The sequence below is a fragment of the Emydura macquarii genome, unplaced genomic scaffold, assembly GCF_026122565.2.
Source record: "Emydura macquarii macquarii isolate MOO-44397 ecotype Brisbane River unplaced genomic scaffold, CSIRO-AGI_Emac_v2 contig_1876, whole genome shotgun sequence".
Taxonomy (NCBI): Eukaryota; Metazoa; Chordata; order Testudines; family Chelidae; genus Emydura; species Emydura macquarii.
The window spans coordinates 3,638,060-3,655,475 of NW_027132013.1; the positions used below are offsets into that span (position 1 = coordinate 3,638,060).

Here is a 17,416-nt window from a genome sequence, read left to right on the forward strand (position 1 = left end):
AATGGTTGAAGTCAGATATTTCCTTCCTCAAAAATTACCTACTTTCAGATGTATTCTGTCCTATAGGGTAACAGTGTATAAGTTTTTGTAAGTTCTTTTCTGAGAAACACACTTTCTAATCACAATAGAAATTCACAGGATGAACTTGAAAAATAATGGCAACAGTAAGATTTACTGAAGTTCTCCCATTAGCAATAGTGGAGATATTAATTTCTTCTCCCTCTTGTGAAACCAGCAACATCATCACAAGGAAGGAGGGTTTTTATACTGGCGTTGGAAAATTCTGTTGGATAGTGCTATGTAGAGATGTGGCTGTTAAATGATAGCCTGAACAACTATTATACAATTCCGACATGAACCACTTTTTATTGCTTACCACTTCGTCATGTGTTTTAAAAATTTGGTAGCACAGTAGGTATGTTTGTTGCATTATCCATGTTTATTCGGACTATAATCCTAACATTCTCTAATGCACAAGGTGCACAAATCAATTCACCAATATACTCTCTGCATGTTGCTGTACAGGCAGAACCAGATTTGTTAGTCACTGAGAAGAGAGGGTGTGGCTAGCTATACTGAATTGCTTATCAGTTTTTCATTTTGCCTCCATGACCATAAGAAAGTTTGCCAGACCTGTGGCTAAATAACAAAACAAACACTTTTGGTCATAAATTTGCCTTCTGTAGCTGTATTTCTGGAATTTAATGGCCCTGTTCTTGTCCGCTGCTAAGACACCATTGTTGCATCCCCTGCTTCCTCACCCTTGTGGAGTACAGTATGGGAGGAATAAAAGACAAATCGGGGAAAATTGTCTGCTCTATCCCGCTTGTGGAGTATGTAGGTGGGGATCTTTGTGTCTTATGTGATCAGGATGCTAGCTTTTCTCAGCAGAGCTAGCCGGGGCAGGGGATCTTCATGAAGTCCCTCAAACTAGGAGCAGCAAATCTGGACCCGGAGCAGTAGGAACCTGGAACAGATTTCTCTCCCTGCATGACAAAAGAAAAAAATATACAAAAGTACTCCTTTTATTGAACAGGACAAATCTTCCTGTGTGGCAATTTGCATTAGGGTTACCATCTTTCAGATTCCCAAAAAGAGGACACTGCTGGGGGCAGATGGGAGGGTAGCTGGAAGGGGAGTATGTTGGGGGTGCTGGAGGATTGTGTGTGTATTGGGATGGGGTATTTGGGGCATGCATGCTGGGGTGTGTGTGTGTACTGGAAAGGGTACCTGGGAGTGCTGGGGGGAGGTACTTTCGGCCTCACTCTTGAGGTTGGGAGTCAGTCACTCCATGTCATGGGGGCAGGGCACCTGGCACTGACCCGGGATGCAGTGCCAGCCATTCGTCAGTGCCACCCAGCCTCCCTCTTTTTCCAGAGCTAGGGGCTGGGGCCTGGGTGGGTGACATCCAGCAGCTGCAGCGGAGAGACCAATCAAGACATGGAACCCAGCTGTTTCTCAGCTGCAATGTCTACGCTACAAAAATCCCAGACATTTCTTCTTTGAAAAATCCACCTGGACAGAGGGCGGAGGATCAAAAAAGAGGAAATGTCTGTGAAAACCTGGATGAATGATAACCCTAGTTTGCATGAACATGGCTGCAACCATGGTCAGGAAGCTCTTCTCCGCACTTCCTTGTCTTCATCCTCCGAAATGCCTGGGAAGACTGAAGAGGACCCATAAGGTGACACAGAATTAAGTAGTCAGGGTTCAGGTAGCATAAAACTCCACCAGGCGTTTTCCCCAGCAGCCTAACAACCTGTGCAGAGGGTGTCCCAGACTATGTTCCCAGGCCTCTTTTCCCCCTCCCCACCCTCTTTATTTCCTCATCAGATGTCTTCCTCTAACACTCAGTCCCAGGGAATACCCTCCCTGTCCAGGGCTGCAGCTTGATTACTCTGAGAAGTTTACAGTCACCACCATCCTCATTTGAGACCATGGGGCAGAAGAGTGTTGAACGGTTGGCAGTTTTTCCTCTGTGGGTGGACTCTCTGTGCAGACTCGGGCTATGTCCACACTGACGGCAGCAAAAGTCACCGTGGTCAGTGAAGACCTGCTCAGTTGATCCAAAAGTTGACGTACTAAAACCACCTCCTCAAGTGGTGTAGCGCTGTGTCAACGGGGGTTCCCGTCGGTGCAGTGCAGTGAAGACGGCGTGCAGAAGAGAAGCACAGAAGTCGATGGGAGTTACGCAAGTTCTTTGCGTACTTTGCATAACTCCCATCGACTGCCGCCGAATCGCCGAGGTAAGTGTAGGCCAAGCCTAGGTCAAAAACTCCCTCTCAGGAGATGCAAGCCACGGATCAATGTTGGGCGAAATAAGGGTCTGGTCTGGAAAGTTGAATCATACTGCTTCATTTAGGTGACACCCTGAGCTCTCCTTGCAAGAGTTCTTTGTCAGCCTCAGAAATCAAACCCATGTATCCACAGGACAAACTAGAGAGAAGGGAAAATGGGAAGGAGGTACAGGGATTGGTCACCATGGTTACTGGGCTCCCGCTCTTCCCCAAATTCTCATAGGAAAATCAAATGCTTCTTTAAAACAAACAAACAACTCTAGTCCTCAAGAAATTCTGGTGCAGAGATCCCACAGTGTCCTTGTGGGAGGAGGCACAACTTTCAGATTCAGAACAAGAACCACAGGTGTAGGAAGAAGGAAAGCTCTTCCAGTTAGAATCTTTGAATCCATGTGTAAGAGGGTAGTTTCTGGATTTGCTCTTCTGATCTGGTTCTTCTTCTTCCAGGAAGTAGTGATGCCACTCAGAAGTTGTCCATGAGGATGCCAAACCAAATATTGCATTCTTTTCAATTTCTCCTTGATAGATGTGAACAAGAAGGAATGGGAATCCCCAAGAGAACCCAAAAGACTAAGCAATGTGGCTAAGAAATATTACAATGTGCAGCAATCAAAATCAGATTTTTTCTCTTTCTAAGATAGATGCAGCACTGACATCCTTAGTTAAGGACATGGCAGTGTCTACAAATGGAGATTTCTAAAGGACCCCATAGATGAGGATGGATACAACACTCATGAAAAACTTTGAGGCTGCCTCCAAGTTCTTCAGTGCTTCTGCTGTGTCCACATGCTTAACTCAAGCAGTATTGGTCTGGGTAGACCTGTCTGAATGTATCCCTCAAATATATGAAATGCCCTAGTTTGGGTGCCTCTTTCAGAAAGACCTCTTAGGAGGAATATTCATTTGAGGAAATGGATGAAATGGTGGCTGACTCAGACAAAGCAAAGACGACCCTGGCTCCTGCCAAGACCCACAGGAAAGAAGATAATCCCACCAATCCTTTAGAGACTTCCACACCAGCAGGTTTAGTGTATGAGACAATCCCAGCTACTCCAGGGGACGTGATCTAGAACCAGATATGGACAATCCATGGGTGACATACCCATAAGACCATCTGATCCTCCCAAACACAACTCATGACTTGTTGCCAAAGCAGACGGAGATATGTGGCCTTGGACAAGTCACTTAGTGTGTCTTTGTCTCAGTTCCCCATCTGTAAAAATTGGGCTAATAAGACTTTCCTGCCTTATGGAGGTGTTGTAAGAAAAAATACGTTGAGTGTGGAGACACTCCGTAATCTACACATGAAATATGCTGTTAGAAATAGGCATTATTATTGTTATGGACCAGTGCATATGTGATAGTCTCCTCCAGTTTACAATTCATTGTCCTCCAACCAGCCACCTCCCATAACTGGGTTCCTGTGATTGTCCAGAGAGGATATGCACTGGGGTGTTTTTGTTTTGGAAGTTCCCTCCTTCCAGATTTAGTCCTCCTCCCATTCCCAAAAACCCTTAAAAGAATGGGGAAATGCAGTTAGCTGTCATTCATCTCCTGTTCCTCTTGGGGTGTTTGAGCCTTTCTCCCTGCTTCTCTATGTGAGCTGGGATCTGGGACAGGAGGACCAAAGGCAAAGAAAACTTTAACATGTGAAATCCAGAAAATGAATAGTTAATATACACATCATCCCTGTATGGAGTGGAGGGCTGGCTAGAATGTGTTAGGGAGAGGCCTGGTTTGGAGAAGGGATGAACTGGGAGGACCTGGGCCATGGCTGAGAGAGCCTGGTTGAGGCAGGGGCATGAGTCCCTGGTGCAGACAGATAGTGGAAGTGAAGGACCCAGCTCAGTGTGCAACTCAGGCTCCATAACCAAGATGGCGTGTGGCCTTCCTGTAAGCTGCAGCCTGTGATCTATGTACGCAGCAACATAGAATAGGAGACAGGCTACTGGCTCCTGACCAGACCAGGCTCCCCTGCTCCGAGACAGCCTGCCTCTGACTTGGAGGTTTCCAGGGTCCTAGCCCCTTGGTAGCTCAGAAGAACTGGGTGCTCAGGCTCCCTAAGCTTCCCGGCTCCAGGCAGCTCAGGGATCCTTGGAAACATCTGGGAAAGGTTGATACAAAATGTTTGACTTTCTAAACAAAATTTTTGGAATTCCCTTCTTCAGGAAACATCAAAATTTCATTTATCATTCTGTTCCAGACTTTTTTTTTTTAAACTGGAATTTCCTGTGGAACAAGAATTCTAGTTTCCAGCCAACTCTAATAGTGATAACTCAGCTATTTGAGAACTGCCTTTTTTCTCTCATGTTGTCATTTTGGTAGTGGAATGAGGGAATGGTTCTATGTTTTCTGTTTGGCATTGATGTTTTATTAATGAAGAACTTGTAAGAACACATTTTGCTTTAGTAAATTCTGCATATTGGCAGTATTAGAAGGTTTTAATTTATGTAGGCAACTTGGAATGAACAACATTTGAAGTACATCTTTGGGTTTGATTATGTGTATTCCATATCTGGTTTTCATTAAATGCATTAAGCTGATCTAATGAAGTTTTATCATCCTCCTGCTTGAAAAGGGCAAAAAGAATTTAATTGTCATACAACAAGAATAAAGATGTTTTGCTTTTCCTTTTTTGTTAGAGGGGGGACTCCCTTTTTCCTCAAACTGAGCAATCCTTTGATTTTAAAAAAGCCATTTGAACTGCGCACTCAGTAGTAATCTGTGAAATGTTCCAATTAATAGGTTTTTTTTTTTTAAGGGCCAGGGAGGTGATGGTCACGGATTGTATGTCATTGATGTGAGTAGTACCACTATAGTTTTTGTAGTGAGTTTCAACAGTTAATGTGTCAGGAGTCCCAAGAGCATATGTCATAGGGTTAGGTTACAGAAATTATTTTTTGTATTTTTCTTTCCACTCACGTGTATCTCTTGGATATAGATTATAGAATTAGGCTCTGAAACTTTTGTACAGCAGCTTTGAGTCTGCCTGTTTTAGCTGCACATAGTAACATTGTAGCAGTGATGTTATACTTAGATTTGAGATGTCCTTCCAAAGGCATTTTTTTCAGGCATGTCTAACTTAATTCAAAACAACTTTGTCTTAAAGCTTTACACTTAGTGTATGTGTAGTCCTCAGTAAACATTTTGCTAGAGTTGAAAAGTTTTTAAGAAAAAAAGAAGTGAAAACACAGATAATTGAAGTGACTTGACTCAGGCCACACAAGAGATTATTTGCACACTGAGGAGAAAATCCATGTTTCTTGGCTCCCAGTCATGAGCACTGTCTCCTGGAAAACATCAGCCCTTCTCTAGCCTTTCCTCTTCCCCATAAACTTTTTCCTTCACTGAGTTGAATACAAATAATTGCTTATGACTTGTTCTACTTATTATGGCAATAATTCATTTAATTGGATTGCACACCGTGTAAGATACTGATGTATTGTTATTTGCTTTATTCCAGGAGTTTGCAGCACTTACTAAAGAGCTTAATGTATGCAGGGAACAGCTTCTTGAAAGGGAAGAAGAAATTGCGGAACTGAAAGCAGAAAGAAACAATACAAGGGTTAGTTACTTGTCTATTGATTTTCTGTCTGTGGCTGGCTTACTGCCCTGAGCCAGTCTCTCCCTCTTTCTTGGCAGGCCCTCTAAATTTTTCAGTCCAGCTCCATCTGGACTGGCTGCAAAAGTGTTTTAAAATGAAATTACCTCAAACACAAAACCTGCGGTAGCGAAAGTTCTTTCCTCCCAAACCTGGGATGCCATCTTCTAGCTTTCGAAGTCTCACCACCTCAGTACTTTCTCCTCTGGGTTTGGAGAGATCAGCAAGCAGACAATACTTCACCTGGTAATGATGTATCCTCTCATAGTGGGAACAGGGAACTTTCTGTGCTGTCCCCTACATACCTGGGTTTTGTCTTGTTTGTTTAGATTATTGATTGAGTGATTAGGAGAGAAGGGAGCTATAAAGATCTACATTACAAAAGTCTTGGCTTCTGGCCCTGAAACATTCCTCTCCTTTCTGCAAGACTATCTTCCCCTGAGACCATTTCCTCTCTCTCCATGACTGCCCCACTTGTCCCCAGGATTTTTGTTCTGTTGAGACTGCTTGGAACAGAGTAGCCTGGGCTCCATCTCTCTCAAATTCCTCTTTTCCTTAAAAGGCCAGTAAACCCCATTACACCATCATTAAGGAAAATATAACTAAATAGAAAATTGTATTTCATACTGTGTATCATGCTCTTATACACCAAGTTGCAACTCAAAGATAAAAATTTGTAAGTTCTTTAAGTATTGTCCATGTGAGTTCTCACTGCTGGTGCAATTGTGCATCATATGAGGAAGCGTCTGTATAGCAGTGTCTGCCAGGGCTGTGCATGCACCCTGTGTATGTTCCACCCAACAGCAGATAAGACTGCAGCTCTGACTGCCACAGGGTTCCGTCATTATAATGCCATGGTTCTCAACCTATTTAGCATTGTGGGCCACATATTCAGCTCTCTGCGGCCCACATAACATATCCATGCAATATATTTATCACCTTGCCTGCAGTGGCTGCCCAGTCGGGCACATGTCCCTTGATGCCTACTCCCAGGTAGGCAGGGGCAGGGGCACTGAGTCATGGGGGATCCTAGCTGGGAAGCCCTCACAGGACAAATTCCCATCCTGCACCAGCTTTCACCCCAGAGATGGGACTTACAAGGCAGCCTGCTGCTGTGCCTGTGAGCTCCAAGTCCGGACATGGCCAGCAGGGGACGGGCAGGCGGGCACTGTCTGCTGCAGGCAGCCCAGGATGTGCTGCAGCTTGAAGCATGTTCGTTCCCCCAGAGATTGCACATAGCTGTGGCATCCCCCTCTAAATGCCTCTGGCACGGATGCCAAGGAAGCGAGGAGACAGTGCTTCCCCTGGCAGTGGCACTCTGTCATCCCCTTCACTTTCCCCTGCCTCTCCCCCCCTCCCCTGTCTCTCCCTGACCAATCCTCTTTCCTGTCCTCACTGTCTCCTGCCCCATCCCACTCCCCCATCCCTTCCTCTCCTCTCCCCACCCCATCTCCTTTTATCTCTCCGCACTGTCGCCTTTCATGTTCCCCCATCACCTTCTCTTCTCCCTGCCCTATCCCATCCCTCTTCCTTCCCCACTGTCTTTTCCTCTCCCCTAACCCTTCATTCCCCCACGGGCACTCAGCGTTGTTCAGAAACAGGACCTAGCGCACGTAGAAGAGGATGATGACATGTAGTGTCCTGGAGCTGCAGCCACAGCCAGGTAGAGGGACCCAGTGAGCTGGTGCTTAAACACAAAAAGGAAGCTTACAAGAAGTGGAAGCTTGGTCAGATGACCAGGGAGGAGTATAAAAATACTGCTCGAGCATGCAGGAGTGAAATCAGGAAGGCCAAAGCACAATTGGAGTTGCAGCTAGCAAGGAACATGAAGGGTAACAAGAAGGGTTTATACAGGTATGTTAGCAACAAGAAGAAGGTCAGGGAAAGGGTGGGCCCCTTATAGAATGGGGGAGGCAACCTAGTGACAGATGATGTGGAAAAAACTGAAGTATTCAGTGCTTTATTTGCCTCCGTCTTCACAAACAAGGTCAGTTCCCAGACTACTGCACTGGGAAGCACAGAATGGGGAGGAGGTTAGCAGCCCCTGTGCTGAAATAACAGGTTCAGAACTATTTAGAAAGGTTGGACATGCACAAGTCCATGGAGCCAGATGCAATGTATCCGAGGGTGCTGAGGGAGTTAGCTGATGTGATTGCAGAGCCATTGGCCATTATCTTTGAAAACTCGTGGCGGTTGGGGGAGGTCCTGGATGATTGGAAAAAGGCAAATATAGTGTCCATCTTCAAAAACGGGAAGGAGGAGGATCCAGGGAACTACAGACTAGTCAACCTCACCTCAGTCCCACGGTATTCTTATCAGCAAGTTAAAGAAATGTGAGTTGGATGAATGGACTACAAAATGGACAGAAAGCTGGCTAGATCATTGGGCTCAATGGGTAGTGATCAATGGCTTGATGTCTGGTTGGCAGCCAGTAACAAGCAGAATGCCCCAGGGGTTGCCAAGAAGGCTATCATCATATTGGGCTGCATTAGTAGGAACATTACCAGCAGATCGAGGGAAGTGATTATTCCCCTCTATTTAGCACTGGTGAGGCCACATTTGGAGTATTGTGTCCAGTTTTGCCCCCCTCTCCCCTCAACTACAGAAAGACTTTCTCCAATTTGTCCACATCCTAACAGAGGGCAATAAAATGATTAGGGGGCTGGAGCACGTGATTTACGAGGAGAGGCTGTGGGAACTAGGCTTGTTTAGTCTGCAAAAGAGAAGAATGAGGGGGATTTTATAGCACTCTTTAAGTACCTGAAAGGGGGTTCCAGGGAGGATAGAGCCTAGGCTGTTCTCAGTTGTGGCAGATGACAGAGGTCTAGGTTGGATATTGGGAAAACTTTTTCACTAGGAAGGTGGTGAAGCACTGGAATGGGATACCTAGGGAGGTGGTGGAATCTCCATTATTTGTGGCTTGACAAAGCCCTGACTAGGATGATTTATTTGGGGTTGGTACTGCTTTGAGCAGGGGGTTGGACTAGATGACCTCCTGAGGACCCTTCCAACCCTAATCGTCTGTGATTCTGTATGGGAAGGACAGAGCCCCTCCCTGCCCAGGCTGAGCAGAGCAAGCATTGCTCAGCACTCAGAGAAATTGGGGGGGGGGAGGGCAATGTCGTTGTCGTCCCCCCCCCATGTGCAAACTACGCCTGCTGGACACTGCCAGGGTCCCTTTTCGACTTGTATACCTCCTCCTCCGCCACAGGGGGGCTTTTTCCCCTTCCCTGATGGCAGGGAGCACTCCCACAGTATTTCGTAGAGTCCCCCTCAGCTGGCCCCACCCCTGCTGGTACCCGGGAGTCGCAAACTTTGAATTTCTTTTAGCACACAAGCGGCGCCACAGCTGTATGCTTATGTGGCCTCAAGTGGCCTGCGGGTTGAGAACCACTGTTATAATGGATTTAGAATTAGCATAAGACTCTGAAGTAGTGGAATAGAATTTCAGGTCATAGAGGTTCAGACAGACGACTCCCAGAACCATAGTTCAAGTGGTTGCTCCCCAACAATTTCTTCACGTATTTCCTGCGTACAACCCACTCCTAGTGATTAGAAAGCAGTTCCCAGACTTGAAACAGGCAAGGATATGAGAAGTCTTATGTAAACAAGGATTAAAATGAATCTCTGAAAAACCTGACATCTTAGCTAGATACTTGGTCTGGAGAATAATGCTGGGTAAAAGGGTGAATGGTGGTCCATGGTGCAGGTCTTCCATTTTATGAACTTTGTACAAAGAGATCACTGGGAGGTAGGAGTATGTTGTTCATTTGTTTTACAAATCTATGCCTTTATCATGTTTGCCCTACTTGAATTGTGGGATGATTGTCAGAAAAATAATAGTGGACCTTATTATTTGTGGTAATAAAGTTCATTGTTACTTTTCTGTGATTTTCTGCTATTGGCTGCCCGCCCGTGGCTGAGGGCAGAGGCCCTGTGTGTCGGCAACCCGGGGCTGAGAGCGGGACCGGGGATCCTGCTGTCAAAATTTTGGTGGAAGCTCAATATTGTGGAATCCACAGTTTCTGCAATATTGCAAGTTAAGTAGGGCTTTATTCATGTTCCGTGTATGGATGAAATGTTAAAGGCAAAAAACCCAATATATTTACCATTGAATTTAGGAATGTAAAATATCAAACAATTAACTGGTAAGTATTAGTCATACCGTTTATAAATTGCAGTAACCATTTAACCATTCGCTGCATGTGGAGGGAGATGGGGGGACTGTTCACATGGGGGAGTGGGGTGAGTGGGGACAGGGTGTTGCAGGAAGGGATGATTGGGGAGGCTGGGACATGCACTTACGCATGTGCAGAGGAGAGGAGAGCCCTAGTGGCTTAGGGGTTTGACACCAGCAGCAGCTTGAGCAGCAGTGAGTCAGGCGGCAACCACTGAGGTGCACCCAGCTGAAAGGTCTGGGGAGTCGGGCAGGCATGGGGGGTGTCCCCAGTCCTGGGACAGGGCCAGGAGCACGACAGAGGGTGGGCAGGTTGTGGACCTGCCTAATTGCTCCCTCCTGCAGGCTGGGGGGCAGTGGTGCCCTGGCTCTGGAGGGCCTGCTCTAGGGCGATCGGAGAGGCCAAGGCATGGAGGAGCAGCGGGATGTCCCCATCCAGCCTCTGGGTGCCCCCCTGTGACTCCTTAGGGATGTAAAATATTATATCAGTTAAATGTTTAACAGATATTTTAATAGTTTAAACAGTTGTTTTGTTAAATGATATTTTACATCCCTAAGACTTTGACTCCTGGGTTTAAAATTCTAAACTCAAACTTAATATTTTAGAAAGTAAAATCATTCTAGTCAGATGTTCAAAACAGAAATAAAAAGCTTGTTCCTCATTTACTTTTTTGTTTTTATTTCAGCTATTATTAGAACATTTGGAATGTCTAGTCTCCAGACATGAGCGGTCTCTTAGAATGACTGTAGTAAAGAGACAGGCTCAGTCTCCAGCAGGAGTGTCTAGTGAAGTTGAAGTTCTTAAAGCACTAAAATCACTATTTGAACATCACAAAGCCCTTGATGAAAAGGTAATGAAGTGTGCCAACTAATATTTTCCCTCTTTCCCCCTGCTAGGTTCTCTTACGATGCCATTTCTGCTTTAAGAAAATGTATAGTGGTGTAACTACACAGATGGACTTACATCAGTACAAACTCCTAATGTACATGTGCTGTACTGAAGTAAAACCAGTGCAATTTAATATAGTAACATACCAGTCTAAGCTGCATTAGTGTAAGCCCCGCTTTGTGCTTGTGCAACATATGTACATTAGGGGTTTTGCAGTAACACATAAAGGGAGTCATTGACGACTAGGTACTGTACACACAAAGTAGAAAACCATGGGCAACAGGTGGTTGCAAAAAAAAAAAAAAAAGACAGTGGGAGCGTAGGGTAACACTGCTGACATTTGCAGTTAGAGAAATAAGCAGCAGTCACAGCATACCAGCTGTCTAACCATTGTTAAGTGTTTTATAGTCATCATGGCATAGGTGAGTTTTAAGGAGAATAGTGTAGTGTGGCCATGTGGTGGTTGCAAGGTGCTGTTCCCATAAAAAAGAAATAGAATGGAAGAAAACAAAAACGTGTGCTGAAAAATTTGACACAGGCAATCAAGGCTGGCGCATCACTGGTGGAGATAAAATAGTGATCAACAGCTCAGTCTAATCTAAGGCCACAAAGGACATTAAAAATGAAAATGTAGTTTGTACTTGATGCTATGGGAAAGGGAAGACAGTGAAAAAATACAAACAAAATGGTTTTGTGGTTGAAGCAACAAACCAGGAAGACTGTTTTTGCAGCAGGAGTTTGAATGAATTTAAGGGAGGGCAGGTAAGCTGGCGTTTGTTGGTGTTGGAGGAGGAAATTAGGAATGAGAGAGCAAGGAGTAAGGGAGATGAAACAATTGTGGATGGCGGTGACTTTTTTTTTAAAAAAGTGTTTGGGTATTCCATTCGGACTGGAGAAAAAGGGTGGAAGGGAGGTTGCTGAGGGAGGGCCTAGGGGAGGTGGTGATGATGGGAGAGGGTGATAGAGGAGGAAAGAGACGAAGTTAGGGTGGATGTTACCAGATGCAAACAGAAGGAGGCAAAAGAGGAAGTGGAGGTATGATTTGGGTGTGTAGGAGTGAGGAGGTGGTAGAATGCAGCAGGAAGAAGAGAAGAGTGAAAAGCTGATAGGAGCAACATAGGGAGAGAGTAGAATGGAAAGGGAGATAAAGTGGGGGAAGGGAGAGAAAAAGGAAAACAAATGCGATGCAGAGAAATAGTAAAGTTAGAGATGAGAGCAAAAAGGGAGAGTGGCGTCAATAATCAACAGTGCAGTGTCGGATACAAGGAATCGACTGAATTGTACTGTCTCTGTTCCTAATCATTAGTGCAAAATTATATAAATAATCGAATGCTTAAGGAACAGTTTAGATACTTGAGTATGTAAGTAGTTAAATGAGGGAAATTAGTAGCACTGTAGTGAGTGGTGTGTGTGTGTGTGTGTTTAAGGTGAGCAATTACACTAGGACTAGGCAAGGTCGATCAAAGTGAGAATGCAAACAGTTAAATGAACTGGTGAGTGAGTCAGTGAGGAGGTGATAATTGCCAGTTCAGTCAGTGCCCTAAACAGCAAAAGCAAAAACAGTGGTGAAGTTATGCCTTTCTGTAGGCTCTGTTGGGTTGGAGTTTGTGTGTTGCTGCTTCAAGTGCAGGAGCAGGGAAGATAGGATGGTGGCTGCTCGGGGCTGGTGGGGGGAGGGGTAGAGTTATTCTGCATCTGGGGAAGACTTAGAGAATAAAAGCCTCCTTGAGGAGCTTATTTCCACTGGTGTTACACTTGTGTACATTTTCTTAATGTAGAAAATTCATTCTACCCCTTTATCTGCACATGCTGTTCATTCATCACTGCCTCCCTTTTGTATTTTCACCCCACTCTTCCTTTCCCTATTCCACACATCCTTTCCCTTACAATGACTGTATATGTGTATAATAGAAGAAAAGAAAAAAAGAGGGGAAGATGGTGAAGTAGGGAAAGAAAGGGAGGGACAGGGGAGAAGCTCCTCCCTATCCCCACCCATCCTGTATTTGTTACACAGGTTAAAGCTGGTTAAAGGAGAGTGCTGGAGCCCCTCAGTTTACCTGTGCTTTGGGCCTGCTACCATAGGGCTCAGCTGTGCAAATGGGTGCAGCTTAAGGTAAACCCCACTCCCAACTGGCAGTTTGATTCCTAACTTTTGTATCTAATAAAACGCTTATTTCTTATGAGCTTGCGAATTCTATAAATTGAAATCACTAACTTTTCCTTAGATAATACAAACATTGCAGGTGTTTGAATGTTTCTTACAAAGGTTAGGTATGTTTTAAATACACAGAATTTAGTTTTAAAAGGTGGCCGCAAATGGAGTTCACCTTTCAGTGGAGAAGTTCTGTCTCTTTGTTCGGTAAAGTGTCAGTCAATGATTGATCTTAAGAGCTCAGTCAGTTTTTTAGAAGATTCCTTCTGTGATGCATGTTAAGACTTCAGAATTTGATGGTGTAAGTCATTGACACGGATGGACCAATTAAGCATATTGAAATGGGAAGCCGTAGTTCTAGGAACTTAAAACTTCAGTCTTGTGTTCACAGTTGCTTCGTGCTAACATAGCTATAAGATTGTTATTGATGACTTTATTTTTCAGGTAAGGGAAAGATTACGAGTAGCACTTGAAAGATGTAGTTTATTGGAAGAAGAACTAGGTACTACGCATAAAGAGGTAGGTCCCTATTTTAAAATAAAATTTTGTGGGATGTTTGTGTGGAAGAATTTAGTTCATATCATCAACTCAATATTCTTCCAAATATTAGTGTATATACAGATGATTCTTAAAGTTATTTTCTTTCACTTCTAGATTTTTGTTTTTAGTTAGCCCTAATTGGATGAGTTTGATTTCACCTTAGTTCTGGTTGATAGAAGTCTGTATAGAAACTATACATGTAAGCTGATAATTCTGCTGTCTCACAGACAGAATTTTTTTCTGGTTTAAGACCGATGTCAGTAGCATAGCAGTTATGGAATAGGTTTTTAGCTGCCTATACTATATCTTGCCCATGCATCCATACTACAGTCTTTGCTTTTTAAAGCATTCATAATCTTCTAAATATTAAATCAGTAAAATTCATTACTACATGCTTGTTCATCTGCTTCAAAGTGAGGTCATTGCTTAGTTAGCTATTGCTTATGTGATAAGTGAAAGATACAATGAAATGTGCAAGTGTACTACTATTTTTTTTTTTTTACTTTTGTTTTTAGTTAATGATTTTGAAAGAGCAAAACAATCAGAAAAGAACACTAACTGATGGGGTACTGGATATAAATCGTGATCAGGAAAACACGCCAAGCATAAATGGAAAGGTAAGATTTTTTGTTAACACTGATGGATTTTTTTTGTCATGTATGAGTTGCAGTATTTGTCCTGTCTTGATTAAGTATATAATTAAAGCAAAAGGTAATTATCACAACTTTATTATTGGATAAGCTACACAAACTAACCGTAACTAGCTTCGTTATATTGAAGCACTGTAGTATATTTACAAGGTCTGTTAGTGTGGAAACTTAAGTCTGTTTGTTTTTTAAATGTAATAGAGATCTTCTGATGGTTCTTCAAGCCATGATGAAGACCTCGCTAAAGTTCTAGAACTCCAAGAAATCATAGACAAGCAGACCAAGGAGCAAGGCCAAATGAAGGAACGTCTCACTGCTCTGTCTAGCAGAGTAACAGAGCTGGAAGAAGATCTTGACACAGCTAGAAAAGATTTAATAAAATCTGAAGAAATGAATACAAAGTTGCAAAGAGATGTACGAGAGGTGAGGAATGAACTATGAAAGCCTCGGTAGTCCCACTTAAGCCAGCTGCTAGGTGGGTGTGCTAAGCCCTTTCCCTCTCAAGGCGATTGGTGCTTAAGTCTGGACTTCAAGGAGATGCCATCTCTTCTTAACAATCCACAAACAGGAACTCACCACCTGGATTTAGGCACCTTATTGCCTTTTGTGGATCTGGGTCTAACTGCTTAACTCATTCCAGAGTCTGATTTTCTTGAAGTTTATTGTTCAATTGTGTATCCTCAAATTTGTGTCTGTTAATTGCTAAAGTGATGGTTACTAACTGATTAGTAGAAACATGGACAGTCATGTAGGTGTCCTACATTCTGCCTTCTGGGCTGGAAGAAATGTATCCTGCTAATTATCAGGTAGGAACTGGAGTTAGATCAAGGAAAATTTGGTGTTGCATATGTGTAGTTATCCCCAGGATAAGAAATGGGGTGGATTTTATCCATGCCTGCTTCAGAATGGATGTGCTACCAAAAATTCATGAATACATAAACATGATAAACATTGCTGGATCAGTAATGTTCTAAGGACAAGGCTACCGTAGGAATAAGAGCAAAATTAAGATACCATAACTTTTGTCCATTCTTTTTTTCCCACGATAACTATAACAAATTATTTTTAAAATGCCTAATATCTGCAGCATATAACACTTCACTTTTTCTAGGATTATGTTCAATGTACCGAACATAATCCTCAAAGTTTCTTTTAAATATGGAACGTCACTGTTTTAAAGGCAATTTAATATGTACTTAAAAGAAGCTGGGAGATAACAATCAACATTCTTTTAAAAGAAATTTTATTCTGGAAATGTAAGCAGTGCTGTACACTGCACAAAAATGGACAATCTGGAAAAGACTTCAAAGCCTAAAGCCAAATATTCAAGCTTGGGTGACTATAGTTAGGCTCTTAAATCCATATGTAGGAACCTGGTATAGAGATCCTGGTTTTAAAGGCACTGAGTTTCTGCAGCTCACCTAGAATTTGGTAGGCTTTAGGAGTACATAAAACCTTTTGAAAATAGGATACTTTTTTACTTAATAGCTTAATATGAGTTTAAGAGCTGAAATTAAGGCACCCAAGTTTAAAAAAAAAAAAAAAGTGAAGAAGTTTAGTCCAACACACTATAATCAAAACTACTGTAATATTGTAATGATTCTGAGGTAAATAACAATTAAGCATTCTTTAATTACTTGACTCCATGCTAGTCATTTGTGTGATTTTTAAAGTGAATTAGTAATTTAATAACAATATTCCTAGGTAAATATTGTAGCACCTTCTACCTACTGAGTCTGCTATAAGAATGATAAAGTATATTTGACACTGTTTAGCCCTGATTATAAGTAATTTAATATATTTAGTGACTAAATGTAATTTCTTTTATTCTGACAAATGTTTCTCATAACATAGGCCATGGCCCAAAAGGAAGACATGGAAGAGAGAATTACAACTCTTGAAAAACGCTACCTCGCTGCACAGCGTGAAGCTACATCTGTGCATGACCTCAATGATAAACTTGAAAATGAAATTGCTAATAAAGACTCCATGCACCGACAGGTAGTAATTTTAATTATTAAAAAAAATAAAGAAAATTATGTTTAATATATTGCTAATGAAGATGGTGATATTTAAACTATACTAGCACCCAATGTGTGCTTAAGACACTTACTTTCAATCTGAAGAAGATTAAGATATCTTACCAGCAGCCATCCTTTAAAAATAAGTCCAGTGTGCTATGGTTACCTATGAAAATCTGAGGTCAGAGTTAAGGTTGTATTTTAGATTGTGTTTCTTTGAAGAATTAGGTGTGCTTGGTATGGACAATTTTATGCTGGAAATGAAAAGATAATTTGTTGTAGAGGTGAGGAGTTTGTGTTTCTAGATATGATTGGTAGTGAAAAGGTGTTAACGTTCACTTACGTGTTGTAATTCTGACTGGAGATTTTCTCTAGGGGTTGTGTTGAAAAGAAATATAGTTAAGTATTCTTAACTAATTTAGCTTTTTGTGTGGGAATTCCCTGTTTCGTTAATTAGCAACAAAATAATTTGGCATATAACAACAATTTGGCATATAAATCTTACAGCAGAGAAGACTGCTCTTGACACATCTGAGGGAGGCACACCACACTGGTGCTGTCCTCTTGAATATCTTTGCACATATGTGAATTATAGCTGTGTTGGAATTAGTGGAGAGTATAATGTTCAAACTTCACCTATGATTTCCCCCTTCTTTGTCAACCCCCATCTAAGCTCCTATACTTGTTCACCTCCATCTCTGCCTCTACTGGTTCTCAGGACCACCCCATGCTTGATCCCTTTCTATACCTCCTCATCATGTACTCCCAGTACTGCAGCTTCATGCCCTTGGACTCTATGGCTTGTGGTGTAGCCTTGAGCTCCACTTTTTATAAATGTTTGAACATTTAACAGGACTAGGAAGTGGGGTAGAAGTAAAAGGGGAGAGCCCTACTTCCCACCCCTTCCCAGCACCACTTTTCAACCCCCACTGATTAATCCTACTGCTTTGCTGTTTCTTCCTTTTCCTGTCTCCCCACAATGACTAGTCTGCATCACTTGTTTCTGCTGTACAGCCCCTATGAACTTTTCATCCTTGCTGCCTCTATGCATCCATGCCTCTAAACCTGTCCAGTGCCTCCCACAGATCTGCT

General features: G+C 42.8%; 1 protein-coding gene across 9 annotated transcripts in view; it reads left to right on the plus strand.

The window, feature by feature from the left end:
- The window catches only part of PPFIA1 (PTPRF interacting protein alpha 1), a 78,416-nt gene that overhangs the window by 22,153 nt on the left and 38,847 nt on the right, over window positions 1–17,416 (plus strand). For 5 of the 9 annotated variants that reach the window (XM_067557510.1, XM_067557515.1, XM_067557512.1 and 2 more), the window contains 7 exons: window positions 5,059–5,097; window positions 5,761–5,862; window positions 10,762–10,926; window positions 13,561–13,635; window positions 14,172–14,273; window positions 14,505–14,726; window positions 16,158–16,304. In XM_067557510.1, coding sequence (XP_067413611.1) covers window positions 5,059–5,097; window positions 5,761–5,862; window positions 10,762–10,926; window positions 13,561–13,635; window positions 14,172–14,273; window positions 14,505–14,726; window positions 16,158–16,304 — 852 coding nt within the window. The remainder of the gene's footprint in view (window positions 1–5,058; window positions 5,098–5,760; window positions 5,863–10,761; window positions 10,927–13,560; window positions 13,636–14,171; window positions 14,274–14,504; window positions 14,727–16,157; window positions 16,305–17,416) is intronic. The other 4 variants (XM_067557511.1, XM_067557513.1, XM_067557518.1 and 1 more) reach the window with 1 other exon arrangement.